This window comes from Megachile rotundata, chromosome 9, assembly GCF_050947335.1.
Source record: "Megachile rotundata isolate GNS110a chromosome 9, iyMegRotu1, whole genome shotgun sequence".
NCBI lineage: Eukaryota > Metazoa > Arthropoda > Insecta > Hymenoptera > Megachilidae > Megachile > Megachile rotundata.
In genome coordinates this window covers 17,205,070-17,220,448 of record NC_134991.1, presented here as the reverse complement: position 1 = coordinate 17,220,448, position 15,379 = coordinate 17,205,070, and the positions used below count along the sequence as shown (strand labels likewise).

Below are 15,379 nucleotides of genomic sequence, written 5' to 3'. Positions count from 1 at the left end.
TTTTTCACGCTTTTCTTGCACGTTTTTAATTACACCTCGTTCCAACGTCAATGCGGCCAATTAACCGTGTCGATTTTATTGGTTTCGTTCGTTTTTTCATCATTGTTACGCTTTGTATTATAGTTTACACCGGTTCTCGATTCAGTATCAAGAGACGAACGCGATAAATTGTTGGTCGACGAGCGGATAAATCATTTTAAAATTGTTTTCCTTTTTTTTTTATTTTGTTCTTTCAGCCGGTAGGTTGCGACGGTGTGGTGGGTTCTGGCGTCACCATGGACGCTTGTGGTGTCTGCGGTGGCCAGGGTAAAGGTTGTAGACTGTACGAGGGTATTTTTATGGAACCAATCCTGCCTAGGGGTCATCAACCTGTGACCACCATTCCTAAAGGAGCCATGTCTCTCAACATCTCCGAACTACGTTTCAGTAGTAACTTCTTAGGTATTTAACATACAATACGAACAAAGAAATACCCTATGAAAATGATAAACTCTTCGTGGTAAATAAGTCGGAAATCTTTCATCGTTTAACGATGGCTATGTTTGCATTTATGTATTAACACACGTGTTTTTGCTCAACCCGAGTTCTTCGGACGTCGAAAGTTCGATCAGTCTTCTAAAGTTTAATCCTTTCGTTATGAAAGGCGACTATAGCGATCGTCCGCTAACAAGGAAAACTTTTCAAGTAGTCTTCTCAAATTCTAATGAGCACTCGCATAGAAACAGATCTTTCAGTTCGTACAAGCACGTTGCAAAATTTTCTCTTTTCAATACTTTCCAATCCCTGTTACACGCTTCGAAAGCAAGAACCCATCAAGTTGCGTAACTTAATTGAACAATTTGGTCTGTTAGCGTTGAGAGACAGCAACGGTAGCTACATCCTGAATGGGCCGTTGGCTTATAGTCCAAGCGGCACTTATAAAGCGGCTGGCACGACATTAACATACCAGAGGGGTGACAGAAACCGTATGGAGTGCATCTTGGCGACCGGACCACTGAACGATTCTTTGCATTTAGAGGTACGCGACATCCATAAAACACGACTCTGATAACCCGCTCGAATTTTATTCGAAACGATTCGTTTTTTACGCTCCTCGACATCGTCGTACATTGCGGAACGACTCATTGTATTTTAAAATTGCGCTTCTTTAGATTCTGGCTCAAGAAATGAATCCGGGAGTGCTTTACAAGTACATGATGCCATTAAAGGAAGGGTCAAATGGAAGAGCGATGATAGCACCTCCTCTTTTCGTGACAGGTAATAATTTTAAGATCGAGTATTTCTTTTTGCGTTTCGAGCACAATGCCAATAATAATTTTCGATGGAAATCACAATCGCCGCTTAATTATTTGTTAAACAACTTGTTCGTAGGATCCGTCGATCGTGGCAACGAAATTCCTGACTCGGATGCTAGAGTAGCTCTGACTATCCCAGTGACCAGAATGTAAATATTCTTTTATCAAGACCTTGGAAAACTACGCTTGAACCGATAGAACTCGCCAGAATTCGAAATTTGTTTGTACAGATTCAATCAGAAAATCGACGTGTCAGCGAGGAATCACGGTCAAACACGAGTCCACGAAGAAGGACGAAAGGAAGAGATGAAACATCCGCCGACCACGGTGATGGCCGGTGATCAGCCAAAGCTAAAACCCAAAAAGAAGAAACGATTGAAATTCGCGTGGAAAGTATTTGGATTGACTCCTTGTTCCAAGGAATGCGGAGGAGGTACCAAATTCGTAGCAAATTTCTTGGGGTCGTCTAGGAATTTTGATGGGTGGTAATGTAACGCGTGGCGATACACCGATACTTAAACGATTACATCATTTCGTTGAACCGTTCTACACAGTTGAACGGCGACCCCGATTTTTCGGACACGTCAATTAAAGCGAGCAATTAGGGAAAAAAGCGTGCAGACAATTAAAGCCGGTCCTAGGAGCCGACAACGGTAATCGAGGGACGCGTGGGAAGTCGCTGGAGAGCGGTTCGTTTCGGTATTATCGTCGTTTTGTATGTTCGTGAGATTACGACGCTGGGTTCGCTCGTCGTTGTCCCGGAAGTGTCGTCCAATTCACGAAATTGATTAACAGGAAACCCCACATCCGTGGCCGTGTCCGAGTTTATTATTTTCACCAACGGACGATCCTTGGTTCCTCTTTCACGTCGCGTCGCGTCGGCACGTTACACACGAGGACCGTGTCCGATGCCGCCTCGTCGAGAAGTCTGCTCTGACTTTTTTTTCATTTAGACTGACAGCTCATACGGGCGAGCAGAGATAACGTCGCACCGGTTGTCAGTGTTCCTTTCTTAATTTTCATTCTTGACAACGATGGTAATTGACCCGCGAATACCTGGCCATTGAGCCTCCTCGACGTGTTAATTGTTTTGTTACCGAAGGGTGAATATAACCATCGGTTATCCGGTGCACTATAATCACCAGTTATCGAGTCTATATTAACGGAAACGATAACCACCGGTTATCGAACGTTTAGTATATTCTAATGATTACCGTCGATCAGTCATCGATATCGTCGAATGCATGTTAAGGCTACAGAGCTTAATCTTCATTAAAACGTTCGTCCTGTTCAGGTATTCAAACAGCGATCTTCAAGTGCATTCGCGAGATCAACCAGATGATCGTGAACGACAAACGTTGTCGTAACGTGGGAAAGCCTCAACATCCCCCTCCGTTACGTTGCAACGAAAACCCTTGTCTACCTAGGTAACGCATCCACCCCTTCGTTTCTAGCAGACGATCGAACAAATTGATATTCACGTACTCGCAACTGGTGCGATGTCGTTTCAGATGGAGACCCGAACCGTGGGGCGAGTGTTCGGTCAGCTGCGGTACCGGTACGAGGACGCGAAAATTAGAATGCGTACAGGAACTGAACGCAAATTTAACGATGCGAGTCGCAGCGGGTGCGTGCGTTCAACCACCGGACCTGAAGACCGTGGAAACCTGCACGAAACCGGCTTGCACAAATAGCCCGGAATTGAGGCACATGCACATGCACTCGCAACACGACGCACCAAGATGGGACGTTGGCACCTGGAGTTCGGTAGAGCCCTTTATTTCATAATTCTTCATATCTCGCTTTAGCAAATATGGAATCGAAACATACAGAGATCTAGATATCTAGGAATCTGAAAACCTAATTGCTACTTAGTCTGCAGACCATAGAAAAATTAAATTCCCTCGATAATAAACGTTTAGACATTTATGAATATTCTACAGCTGGCATTCAAAGAGATAATTATTTTTCTTTTATGATTCCAGTGCTCGACAACGTGTGGTAAAGGATTTCGAAATCGGACGGTGACTTGTATCACATCTGGCAAGTCATGTCCAGCATTTAATAAACCTGAATCTCAAAAAGTTTGCGAGTCCGCACCTTGTACGCACGCAGGTGCGGAACAACGGGCTCCTTGGTTGTACTCAGAGTGGTCGTCCAAGGTAAAATCAATTATACGAACGGAAGAAAAGGAGACTGAATCGATCGAGTTAATCTTTTTTTTGTGGTTTCTTTAGTGCTCCGCGGAGTGCGGTAAAGGAGTGGAAACGAGACAAGTCGCTTGTGCCGATGGCAGCGAATTGTTCTGCAATCCCAAAGATAGACCGGAAACGGAGAGGCAGTGTTTCGGTAAAGGAACTAACTGCGATAGCGCCAAATGGTTCACCGGACCTTGGTCCCTGGTTAGTATCCCGATCCAAAATGACCGAACAAGCAACATCGTACGCTATGATTGGTAGCAAGCGAACAACCGTGTTCGATCGGGAATGACCGTGTCGGGCAAATATGGTTTCAGTGTTCCGTGTCTTGTGGAGTGGGTGTCCAGTATCGAGAAGTCCTTTGCTTGGCAAGGACGAACAACGAATTCGTTGTGTTGCCAGCGAACAACTGCAACGACTCGAGGCCAGCAAACGAGCAAGTATGCAGAACGACCGAGTGCGCACCAACATGGTTCACCTCGGACTGGTCGAAGGTAAATCGAGAACAAGGCGTGTAAATTTACGATCATCGTCGAGGTCTGGGATTTTTGTAGCTTCCTTGCATATGGAAGTTCGAGGTCTTCGAATTTAATCGGGATCCAGTTAGATACCAGCACTGTAGCTACCTTTATCAGAAGTTACGCTTTGACAATAATACATGTTGAACTGTTCTCTGAATCATCAAAAAGATAACTAAACATCTTACACATTGTTTCAGTGTTCGGTGACCTGTGGCACCGGAGTGCAAAGCAGAATGGTTCGCTGCATCCTCGAAGGCGTCACCACCACGAGTTGCGTTGAAGCTACGAAACCGAAGGAGCAACAACAATGCGACTTGGATCCGTGTAAAAAGGAGCCTGTACTTCCCAGCAAACCACCGAAAAGTACGTCGAAACTCGGCAACATTCGTGCACTTCGTGTGCCGATTTCGCGTCAATATATTAACCAATCGTCGAATGTTTGATTGTTTCAGAAGCCTTAGAGACGGCGGAATGCATCGACAAACATCCAAATTGTGCGTTGGTGATGAAGAACGGTTTGTGTCGGATAAAGTACTACAAGTATTCGTGTTGTCGTTGCCGCGAGTAGTAATGAATCGACTTCGCGCGTAGATTCATTCTCGACAGATATAATCGTATGTATTCGATCGAACTCGTAGTTCTCTGACCTTTAGTTCAATGTAACGCTTCCATTGAAACGGAAGAATCGTGGCAATTAATAAGACTGTTTACGAAGAGGCGACACGTATCACGTATTAATTTTATTTAACACGATAATCAACCAACCACGCGTAGCTCTATTCCCTCTGTCATCTTGCTCTCGCGTGGCAGACTGCGAAACAGCGATTATTTAATTCCCTTCGGACATTAACCCAGAAAGTGGAATCGTAGACGAAAATTCATGAATCTAGAGGAATCAACTAGTCGAAGTAGATGAAAATCGAGGATGTTAAAAAATAAAGTATTTTTTACGAGAGAGAACATGCACGATACTCGTATCGTACTATATACACGCATGTCAGGCGTGTGGACAGCTACAGGGGCGTAATTTTATAATTGCAGTGAACACTCGGTGGAATTTGCAGTTAACTTCTCTTATCGACCTTTCGACACGAAAGGGAACTAATTTGCAAAAATTCGTTAATTTTTCATCGCGTGATTGGAAAGTTAATTTAGATAATTCTAAATCACTGGAGTCTTGAATCTCTAAATCCCTGTATTCGAAAAATCCTATGTAATCCGAGTTTCCTATATCTAAACTCTGTAGGACCGAAGGTGATTGTTACGCTCCTGGATAAATTGCGATCCATTTGCATGCAGGCTCGTCTCGAAACCTGTACGGCCGTGTATCCACTTAGGTAAAGTTGCGAGGTTGTTCACGTACGCGCGAAACGAAAACGGGTTCGAGCGGGCACGCAGTCTGGTGTCACCGCGAAAACAAGAAACGCAAGAAGAAAAAGGGAAACGTGTCGGTCGATACGATACGGCTACATGTGCTCTCTCGATATATACTTGGATAGGTAGGCTGTATTAGTCGCGAAACATTATTTATCCCGTCCGTGCGCCCGTATCGGTGAAGCCGGACGACGATGGCTGACTTGCCACGGGTAATTTCTGTTATCGAGCATTTAATTAACATATCGAGCCAAGCAGATCCGGCAATTTTGATTTACGAGCCCGGACTCGTTAACGAATTCATCCGTGACACGAGCAACAGGACAATCCTGAAATGGACATAGTCTTTTGTTTCCTCTTGGTCCGATGGACAGACACGAGAAACCCGTTGCCGAAATTATTTCGTTCTGGATCGATTAACACCTTTCGTGCTGTAAAGTTTCCCTATATGGCTCTAAACGAGACTTTGATTGTCAAAGACCTATCGTCGGAATTTTGTAAATGTGAAAACCATGATGTACGAAATGTGTTAATTAACATTGTCGTATTAAAATATCATCGTTCTGCGTAATCAACATTAACCGATCTATTCTCAATATAAGTTCTAGCGTTAAAGATAGCCATAATAAATATATGCTTGACCGTGTAGAAAAATTGATAAAACTGTAAACTGATCACTGTAGAAACTGTATTTAATTTTCGACAAGTTCACTCGCGATAGTTTCTCGATGTTTTATTAATCATTTACGGGACAACTGTTCGTAAAAATGTTCGAAGACATGTTGCATTGAATATCGATGAAATTGAACTTAGGTAGCATTCTATAATGATCGATAGGAAACTGCGTGGGCAATCAATCCTTAGTGTCAATTAAATCGCAATTCCGGTTTGCCTTCTCGATGGCCAAGGAAGTCTGCGAAATACCATTGCCGTACACTTTGATCCGCTTTAATATCCCCTCGAGAAGCTGTTCTAATTTCTGTTGCAATTATAATTCGTTTTCAATAAACCTTACGTTCTCCTTGTACCGTTTCCTTTACTTTACAACCGACACGTTTTTCGCCAGGTAAGTGTCGATTTGAAAACTATTTCAAAATGCTACACACGAATTTTTATTTACGTTCGCTTCGTTCCCTTCGATTATTTTACTTTCCTCGATTTGTGCATCGCTGCAAAAACAGTTCCTCCAAATTCGGACGATCGGAAAAAGGCAAAACGTACGCTGCAAATGACTTTTGCCACAGGTTCGAGAAACAAGGTTGCTCAATCGAACGTTCACTTCTCAACGGTAGATGTACATACTTATAATTGTACCATGTTATCGGTTTACTATTCGAAGTATTTACGGCTGTGAATATGTGAAATGTATGTACATACATGTTCTCGACGGAAGAGCATCCTCCTTTTACGATGTACTATTTAAATGGTCAGTAAGCGGTGATTTGTGTTGCAAGGATAGGGAAAAGGAACAGTCGACCGACATTAAAACGAGCTTAAAGTGCTGTTTATATTCCTACGTTCCAGGACATGCGTTTCCAACAGATACAACTATCTGCATTCAACATTGTATGTACAACACTAACACCAGCACCTTGTTTAGTTCGCACCTCGATTTATTATTTCAGCACGAATTCACTTCCATTTGCATCGATTAGATAACTTTTTAAACATGTTAATTCAAGTTTGAAACGTCCGTGTTAAATGTAATAAAAGACAAAAATGATAGAGGATACAGGATCTTTATGATTCGATCCATTTTGCTAAATTAATTCCGGTAGCATGAGATGTTCCTGGGACTCGTCAAAAAAGAAACTATTCTGATGCGAATGGATTAACACGTTGACTGGCACAGTAGAAATAGCAATATCTAGTGTGGCACATAATAGTATGAATTGTTATGCTAACTATACTATTACTTGGGATATTTATATTTCAGCTACCTGAATAATCTTAATTTCCGAATCCTTCATTTTTCCAACTATCAAGCATTTATTACCAAATACAGCTGATGCAGTCAACGTGTTAAAATTAAATCTATCGACAGAATGGATAGTTAAGGTAGGACATCTTCAATATGTACAAAAGAATCATTCGTCAAAAAGGAATTTCTTATATTTCCACATGATCCATTTTCGAATCTGTATATATACATATATTTTTATTATACAATTTCTTCGACAAGTACACTTCGATGAAAGTAAAATGTATAGATTCTTTTACAATAACAGAACCGAGCGTCTATTTTTCCTCGCTGTTTGTGTGAAACAACATGTTTCTCTATTGTATTATCACATTCGCTAGGGACACGTTATCGTGCTCGTATGCAAATGTGATCTCGTCAAAGACTGTGATACAATCGTAGTCTCTTGCAGGAGTGAAGTACAACGAACCAACAATGAACTTATCGACGTAAAAACTGTTGCTGATCGAAGCGCGGTTTTTTAATATCGTAATTTGTGTATTCTATGATATCGAAAGAAATATTGTCGTCTATCGTACAAGGTTTTTCATAAAATCATCTTCTCTGAATGTTTCACATTTGAACCAAGAATAAAGTGCATACGTTTCAACTCGTTTCTCCGTGCGTTTCAACTCTGTTATCGCATACCATTGGAAGTTTCGTGAATGTGCCCATTTAATTTTTTTATTGTAAAAAATCTGTCAATGAACACGGAGAGAGTGTAGACTGATCCAATAAAAGATTCGACGTTGTACGATATGGATGTTTGGTGTTTAACATGAATGTAACTTTTCGATGTTATCTTCGACATAATAGAACACCTGTCTTTGCTCAAAAACAAGTTCAGAAATCTAAATTAAATGAACACTAAAATCGAGCTTATACTTCACTGAGAAATTCAATTAAAAAAGTCTAAACTGTCTATAATTTTTTTAGCGAATAAGTTTTTTGAATAATTGTCACTAGCAAACGGAGAACTTCATGTACCAAATCAATAAAAACATATATGTAATAAAAACCTAACTCTTTGGAGCGATTTAAATACGAGATATCAAGATATAAATAGCGATTGTAGGTCATTAAGCTCATTCCTTATCGTATAAAAGATAAAAGTTTATTATAAACCTATGCTGATACACAACATATAAATGTACATATATGATGGTGTATAAAAAAGAAAGTTACAAAAACAATATATGTATATATTCATATAAATATTACAATGTACTACAAAAAGGAAAAAATACTATATAAGTTATTATTTTTCGACAATTTATTCGTCGTAAACGAAACATATAAAAGTGTCTGGAACATTTTCAAATGAGCGTCATGGCAATTAATCGACCGGGTTGTTCAAAGATCCACCTTTTCCGGTCCATCTCTCTTTCAATTCTACCTTTAATCCAAGATCCCTTAACGCTGCCTTCACGTCGCTCTCAATTTTCGAGCCATGTTGTTGTAGGGCATTTCCCAAGACATCTTCTACGCCATGAGCAATAAATTCATTACACTCAGCCTTGTTTCTTACCGACATATTTCTGATGGCCCAAGCAGCTTGTTTCAAAACATTCACGCTTTTAGGGTAAAATTTCATTGCATCTATTATTACAAGCGCTGCTCCACAATCATAAAACACACCAGCATTTGAGGGACACCTTAGTGTTAATGCGGAAATACATGCAAGTCCAGCTGTCACTACACACTCAGAGCCCTATGGTGTAATAAAAATTTGTACACAAAAAACTTTCTCTATGATACTAAGTCAGCATGTTTCACAAAAGCAATTTCGCAATAGAGTAAACTTACTTTGAGTCTACTAATGGCAGAAACAATTAAAGGACCACAGCCTGATGTTACAATCTGAGACTTCACATCGTCGTTTCCTGCTAGAGCTTTCAGAAACTTTAAAGCTTGCCAATTTAATTTCTCAGAGTCTGGGTAATCGATCATAACATCTACTACAAATTTCAATCCTCCTGCATTCTCTACCTCTTGACAAAACTCATTTCTTACAATAAGAGCAGCCAAAGTTATCATTAAATCTCCTACAATTGCTTTATCCTTCTTAAATTCTATGTTCAACAAATTTTACTTATTAGAATATTATATATGTGATTCATTTTAAATCCTAAGACAACTAAATGATATTTACTTGGCATTAAACTAGTAAGTACACTGAGAGCTCCTTTCGCTATAACATTTGCATGCTCATGAGCTTTTCCATATTCGTGTCTAATATCATCATCTAATACCAGAGCTCTAATCACGGCACAAGCATCACGTATTTCTGATGCACTTGCATTATCTTGAACTAATATTTTCTTGAGCTTGTTAAAAATGTCGGCATTAAAAATACCTTGCCTGTTTAGCTCATGTTTGATACAACATTCTCTTATCCAACGTAAAAGGCATTGCAATGTTGGAATGTCTGTATACTTGTCTAAAATGCTAATGAGCAAATTAATGTACAAACACAGAATGACTATTCCTAACAGTTGATCATATTTATTAATATCTTACAGCATTTGTAAAGCTATTCCTTCGTCATTTAGTAAGTCTGGATTACCAGTCATCAATGAAGTAATAGTTTTCAATGCTGACCTTGTTACAGTGCTATTATTAGAACAAGTTTTCATTAATTTTATTAAAGTATCATATGCTCCATTTTTTCCTGCATATACTCTACGTGAAATATCTTTGTCTAATTCATTTCTCAATTTGTCTAACACATGAGAAACATTATCAAAATTCCGATCCTCGATTGCCATATTAATTTCATTCAGATAAGATAATATTAAACCACTATCATCGCTAATGATTAAATCTTTAATGATGTTGCTCAAGTCTATGCCCTATAAAAATAGAGACGATAAAAACAACCATGGCACAATGAGTACTTATGTAATATGCTCTAGATTATTTGAATTCTAGTATTCTGTTACCTTCGGTTACAGTCTCAAGTATATAACTAGTTCAAATATTACTTGATACTTACAATAAATTATTTTAATAAAAATTATTAATCACCTTATAATATAAAAATAAATAAAATAAAATGTTAACACCAGAATTATACCACTACCTGTTAAAGTATACCTAATTCTTTTTATTTCTTTGAATAACCAACATTTAAAATCAACACATTTCTCAGCTGTCAAAACTGGAATTATGAAACTGGAATTTCGATATATTGATTAGCACCTAATTATTTCAAACACAATGGATTAATAAACTATGCAATTCAAACAGGCATTCGCAATGAATCGAATGACATTTTTAACCAACGTTTAAGTCAGAAAAATTAAAAGTAAATAAATCAGAATACCTGAGCTTCGAATTGTTTTACGGCATCTTCGATAGCTTCCTCGGGAGACATCGAAAATTGTTCGATATTTTCGTTAACAACCTCATCGTAGGTTTGCTGACTAATTACCCGAACCATGATAACGTTATTTCTTTGTTCACCGTGTCCTAGATTTCTATATTAGGAAATGAATGTTGTCTCAGGAGAGAACTGCCTCATCCACGTGAGAACAAAAAGACAAATGTCAATTTTATTGCGTTCTGCAATACACCTATCGAATACTATATACAGCAGAGTGGGGATAAATCTAGGGACTTCTATATGTTACCCCCCATTTTCCTTTTCGTTACTAGATTATCACTTTCGTTGTAACATTATTCAATTTTATTTCTACACTCTAACATAAGAGTGATTATTTATTTTATTTAATAATTTTTACGAGGTTAAAATTACAACATTGTTCGAAGAGTTATTTATAAAACTGTTTAGTCAGAATTGCTACCTTTATTTAGTTTTTTGATTCTTAATTTCTTAAATTTAGAACTTTAGCAAATTAGGAACTTGAAAATTTAAAAATTTTTATGGAAAACATATAGTGGGAGGTGCCTCCCCCTATAATTATGCTTTCCCAAAAGAAGTATACGTAATACGAGAGCGTTAAATAATAATAAAAATGCATACACAAATTCGGTAAATCTTAAAAATTAAATAAAATTTGAAATAAAATAAAAATAAATAAAAACTAAAAGATAAGTTTTGAGAGATAGGTTTCTCATCCTGATAAAATGTAAGCGATGATCAATCACAGCGCCCTCAGCTGCTAAAGCTGGCCTAACCGTGTTCGTACGTGTTGCGACCAAAGGAAACAATTCTTTGTCACTTACCTTTTGGTCTTTCCAAGTTTTCCTGTCGTTTCATCGACGCCTGAAGCTCAAAATCTCGAGAATCAGACGTGCCGAAGTGCAAAGGTATTCTTTTCGACGTTTAATTGGTTTCAAGAAGAGTATATTGTCAACTCCTGTTCTCGCATCCCCACCGATTATCATCCGTCGAGTTTCTTGCTCGTAAGAAGCCTAATCTTGGCCGGATCGCTTTGGGCGTTATGTTTTCCGATATGAAAAACTCGTAGCTGCACACAATTGGAAAATAAATGCTTCATGAGAGTTTAATCACCATGGCTTTTTCGATTATTTACTTATCAAGCGCGTAAACTTTACTATGCTATTCGTTATCAAAGGCGTGCACGGTGTATCATTTTTTCCGCACAAGTGTCGTTTTGCAATGACAATGAGTTTTTATGTTATCCGTAAGTTTGTTACGCGATGGAAGAGAATGAAAGAAAAATGCACACGAAATTAACTTATATCGAGACTGACAGTAGCACCTGACACTGAAACGTTCGTAAACGATTCGCGTCCCTATAATTGCATTACATTCATGATATTTTATTCACAATTACTTTTTCTTAAAAGTAACACGAGATATTATGAAGATATGATACCTACTATTTATACCTTTAAAAGTTCACGTTTAATGTTTTACACCTAATACTGTACAACTCTTACATTTAACCTAATCTTTTACTATGATTACCTGCTTTTCACTAAGCAGTTTTATAATTTGTACATTATGATAATCTTATCTAAGTAATCACTGTTATTTGTATTGTATGTTGCAGAAATTGCAATAGGCTCAAGAAGGTGACCGTGGATATGAAACGACATGAAATAAATATCCAAATAAAAGGAGAGGTACATTTGTGCAGTGGTTCTCCACGAAAGAAATCCAAGAAAGAATGATAAAATCATGATACATCATCTTGTCATGCATCACTAGTTATCATTGTGTTCATATCAAGTTACTTTGACGGATTTTGTGTGTTCAAACAAGCTAACACTCAAAACATCATCATAGTTAATCATTACATACATTGCTCTTCATATATATATAAACATATATGTATATATATATGTATACATATATTTACCAAACAAGATTTTTAAATATAATTCTATGTATACACGCGAGTAGCCTTAAACAAGAGTTACTGTAAGTTTTTATAATTGTGGTGCCATTTGATATAATCAGCAGGAAAATCAAATTAGTTCCAAGAAGAGATACAATAAGTACACAGTGTTTCTCTGTCTCAGACAAGAATCAGTTTTTTAAACAATGCTCAAACGGCTACAAGTACTCTTAAATAGCATATATCAGATACCGAGTAAAAATCTGTTCTGACATAATCAGTGTTTACAACAAAAAAATATTGTAAGTCTAAGAAGAGGATGCACAACTGTCAGAGGAGATTATGTTCTGTGATTATAGTGTTGTGCAAAATTATTCATCTTTACATACTATGTATGACAGACAAATGAGTTAATTGTAATATATTTTTCCATGGATAAAATATGTTAACATAATTGTTTTTTAATGAACATTGGATAAGTCTATTTTGGAAGAAAGAGATAAACAGTGCTCGTATTTGCGCAAGCAACAGGAGACCTAGGAAGAAGACATTGTACCGGTACAAAATATTTTGTCAATTAAAATGTTTTTGCAATTGAATTTTACAGAATAAAATATATAAAGTAACTAACTTATTTTCAGACGCTAAAGGTACACGTGAGAAAGTCCTAATGCTGAAAGGAAACTTATCACCGTACTTAGACACTCATAATGACGAAGAGTCGTCTTATGTAACCCTCAGCAATGGACCGTACGGTAATTGACACTTCATAAGTATAATTAGACTGTTGATATTTATGCAAATATATGAATGCAAGAATCTGAGAATAGGATTGATAGTAAGAGCTACAGGGATTAAGAACATGCTTTTGCAACAGTGTTCAATACATATTTTAAACATTTTCATATGCTATAAATATCCACAGTCTAGTTATAATGAATACACAGCATGAAGTGAATCCATTAAATTTCTTTTTTATGTTACAGTGTATGTAACCGACTCTACTGACACAGAACCCAATAATAATCACGTCCTTGTAGATGTATATTTTTTAACCCCTATTCTTTGTAAACATTGTAAGTATCTTATCAAAGCGAATTTTATATTAATTTCATTACTTTGATATGTATATATTCTTTCTGTTTCTGATTACAGGCGAAGATTATGTTTGGGGTACTGGAAAGGTGGGAGTTCATTGTAAAGGTGAGTTTGTTTAACACATTCAACTAAATTTTTCCCAACGAATTAGTTATTTTAAGGAACTTTACCTTATAATTATTCGCGTTGAACGTAGATCCATAATATTTTTTATCTTGAGCACTTGAATTCCAACTAAAAACACAGAAATGACACAAAACAACTGCAAACTATTTGCGCGCGTAAATGCGCATATCGAAATAATCGATCTATCGAACGATACTGAAAAATCTCGCAAGTTGGAAACTTGACCCAATGCAAAAACATTTTCATATTATTCATACGAATAAATTTAGTTGACGGGAAAAAATAATGACATTACCCGTGGAAGGATTAACAGCAGGTGTATCGAAATTTGGACATTTTTGGAATTTTTAGAATATCGATAATGTATTGCTCTAACTATCGTACCGACAGCGGGGAAAAAAACGAATATACGATGGGATCGCCCTCTTTGTGAGCATACTGGGAACTTCGATAACACGGTGCATTATTATTTTCTCGATCACCATCGAGGGCGGCACCGTAGCATAGTAACACATGCAGTCGCGGTGATTTCGAGTAGCGTGCTATCGTGTCCCCCTTCACCTTACCTCGCGTTTGTTTCCAGCTCGGCCGGCAGTTTCTTTTCTAAAACTCCACAACCCTCTCCTGTTCCCTCTTGTGCCCCACCACCGGCTCTTTACCATCGTACGACCCAGGAACGTATCTACACTCCCGACGAACTTTGTTCCTATTCCATTTGAATTCATACATACATCTTAAATATTCATTCAGTCTCGATCATTATTTTCTTTTTGCCTACTTAATACAATGTTTATTTATCATTCGGTTTTTTATCGTTTAGTTCGTCTGATGATAAAATCGTGAAATAGATCATACGCTTCGCCTCTTCGATCATATAATTCGATATGACATTAAAAAAAGAAAACATTTCTTTATCTTATTAATCTTCGAGGTCTTTGACATCGTACAAGTATCTTTTCCTTCGTTTAGTCAATGTCTTTTTTGACAAATGTTCGCAACGAACGTCAGAGAACGATTCGATGTATCGCTTCGCGATAAATCCAGCGGTTCCATGATAATTCGCGCATCTTCGACGAACGTATGCCGAATATAAACGGGCACGTATAAATACGCGGTGGAAGATACAGAATTAGCGGAGCACAGAGAGGTAGGAACCATTTCTACGGATCGTTCGTTGGGTATATCGGCTTGCTGGCCAGATATCATAGCCTGGCAACTGTGCAAACGAAATTACTTACATTTCATTGGATTTCACGCTCGGAAAAGGAAACTACCGTGTGCGCAACGATCACGTAGCGGATGGACGACTCATGAGTACTTTTTTTCCCGATCGCTCGATCGTTAGCTCGAAATAGTTGGGAAGAAAACAGAAATTCGAATACCGTCGATGTAATCATTGAACTCTTGATATCCTGTTTTGTAAATTTTTTTGCAATTCAATCACTGTAGAATTTCGAGTCACTTCGATACTCCGAGTTAAAAGTTCGCGTGTTCAGCGAATATTCAACGTTGATTTCCTCCGAAATAACACGTGTTT

General features: G+C 38.0%; 3 protein-coding genes across 7 annotated transcripts in view; 2 read left to right on the top strand and 1 right to left on the bottom strand.

Annotated features, from left to right (window-relative positions):
* The window catches only part of LOC100875467 (thrombospondin type-1 domain-containing protein 4), a 37,862-nt gene extending 31,447 nt beyond the window's left edge, over positions 1 to 6,415 (top strand). Inside the window, exons 8-19 of the mRNA XM_003707833.3 lie at positions 237 to 441; positions 852 to 1,018; positions 1,152 to 1,257; positions 1,372 to 1,444; positions 1,526 to 1,728; positions 2,590 to 2,722; positions 2,807 to 3,062; positions 3,281 to 3,457; positions 3,533 to 3,697; positions 3,811 to 3,987; positions 4,212 to 4,377; positions 4,467 to 6,415. Of these exons, the coding sequence (XP_003707881.1) occupies positions 237 to 441; positions 852 to 1,018; positions 1,152 to 1,257; positions 1,372 to 1,444; positions 1,526 to 1,728; positions 2,590 to 2,722; positions 2,807 to 3,062; positions 3,281 to 3,457; positions 3,533 to 3,697; positions 3,811 to 3,987; positions 4,212 to 4,377; positions 4,467 to 4,582 (1,944 nt within the window). The 3' untranslated portion in view covers positions 4,583 to 6,415. The remainder of the gene's footprint in view (positions 1 to 236; positions 442 to 851; positions 1,019 to 1,151; positions 1,258 to 1,371; positions 1,445 to 1,525; positions 1,729 to 2,589; positions 2,723 to 2,806; positions 3,063 to 3,280; positions 3,458 to 3,532; positions 3,698 to 3,810; positions 3,988 to 4,211; positions 4,378 to 4,466) is intronic.
* A 2,025-nt stretch (positions 6,416 to 8,440) lies between these two features.
* LOC100875356 (armadillo repeat-containing protein 6 homolog) lies at positions 8,441 to 11,678 on the bottom strand. 3 transcript variants are annotated; one of them, XM_003707832.3, is made up of 6 exons: positions 11,537 to 11,678; positions 10,674 to 10,862; positions 9,869 to 10,200; positions 9,501 to 9,796; positions 9,155 to 9,420; positions 8,441 to 9,059 (listed from the first exon to the last, which is right to left on the bottom strand). In XM_003707832.3, exons 2-6 carry the CDS (start codon positions 10,788 to 10,790, stop codon positions 8,685 to 8,687), a joined length of 1,386 nt encoding a protein of 461 aa, XP_003707880.1. In that variant the 5' UTR covers positions 10,791 to 10,862; positions 11,537 to 11,678; the 3' UTR covers positions 8,441 to 8,684. The 3 variants fall into 3 exon arrangements, with proteins under 3 accessions (XP_003707880.1, XP_076391671.1, XP_076391670.1); XM_076535556.1 differs by lacking the exon at positions 11,537 to 11,678 and adding an exon at positions 10,431 to 10,549 and having other exon boundaries at positions 10,674 to 11,087; XM_076535555.1 differs by lacking the exon at positions 11,537 to 11,678 and adding an exon at positions 10,431 to 10,522 and having other exon boundaries at positions 10,674 to 11,087.
* Positions 11,482 to 15,379, top strand: part of Pi3K21B (phosphatidylinositol 3-kinase regulatory subunit alpha) — a 41,313-nt gene continuing 37,415 nt past the window's right edge. For 2 of the 3 annotated variants that reach the window (XM_076535542.1, XM_012296243.2), the window contains exons 1-5: positions 11,482 to 11,620; positions 12,331 to 13,176; positions 13,260 to 13,373; positions 13,605 to 13,694; positions 13,774 to 13,821. In XM_076535542.1, coding sequence (XP_076391657.1) covers positions 13,289 to 13,373; positions 13,605 to 13,694; positions 13,774 to 13,821 — 223 coding nt within the window. In that variant the 5' untranslated portion in view covers positions 11,482 to 11,620; positions 12,331 to 13,176; positions 13,260 to 13,288. Of the gene's footprint in view, positions 11,621 to 12,330; positions 13,177 to 13,259; positions 13,374 to 13,604; positions 13,695 to 13,773; positions 13,822 to 15,379 lie in introns of those variants that run through there. The other variant, XM_076535541.1, reaches the window with a different exon arrangement.

What these genes read in the sequence shown, in the direction of transcription:
- LOC100875356 (XM_003707832.3), bottom strand. Translation starts at nt 10,790, where the DNA reads ATGGTTCGGGTAATTAGTCAGCAAACCTACGATGAGGTTGTTAACGAA. An exon ending in TAAAACAATTCGAAGCTCAG is followed by an intron (nt 10,201 to 10,673) that starts GTATTCTGATTT and finishes CTATTTTTATAG; the next exon opens with GGCATAGACTTGAGCAACAT. An exon ending in CTGCCATTAGTAGACTCAAA is followed by an intron (nt 9,060 to 9,154) that starts GTAAGTTTACTC and finishes ATTACACCATAG; the next exon opens with GGCTCTGAGTGTGTAGTGAC.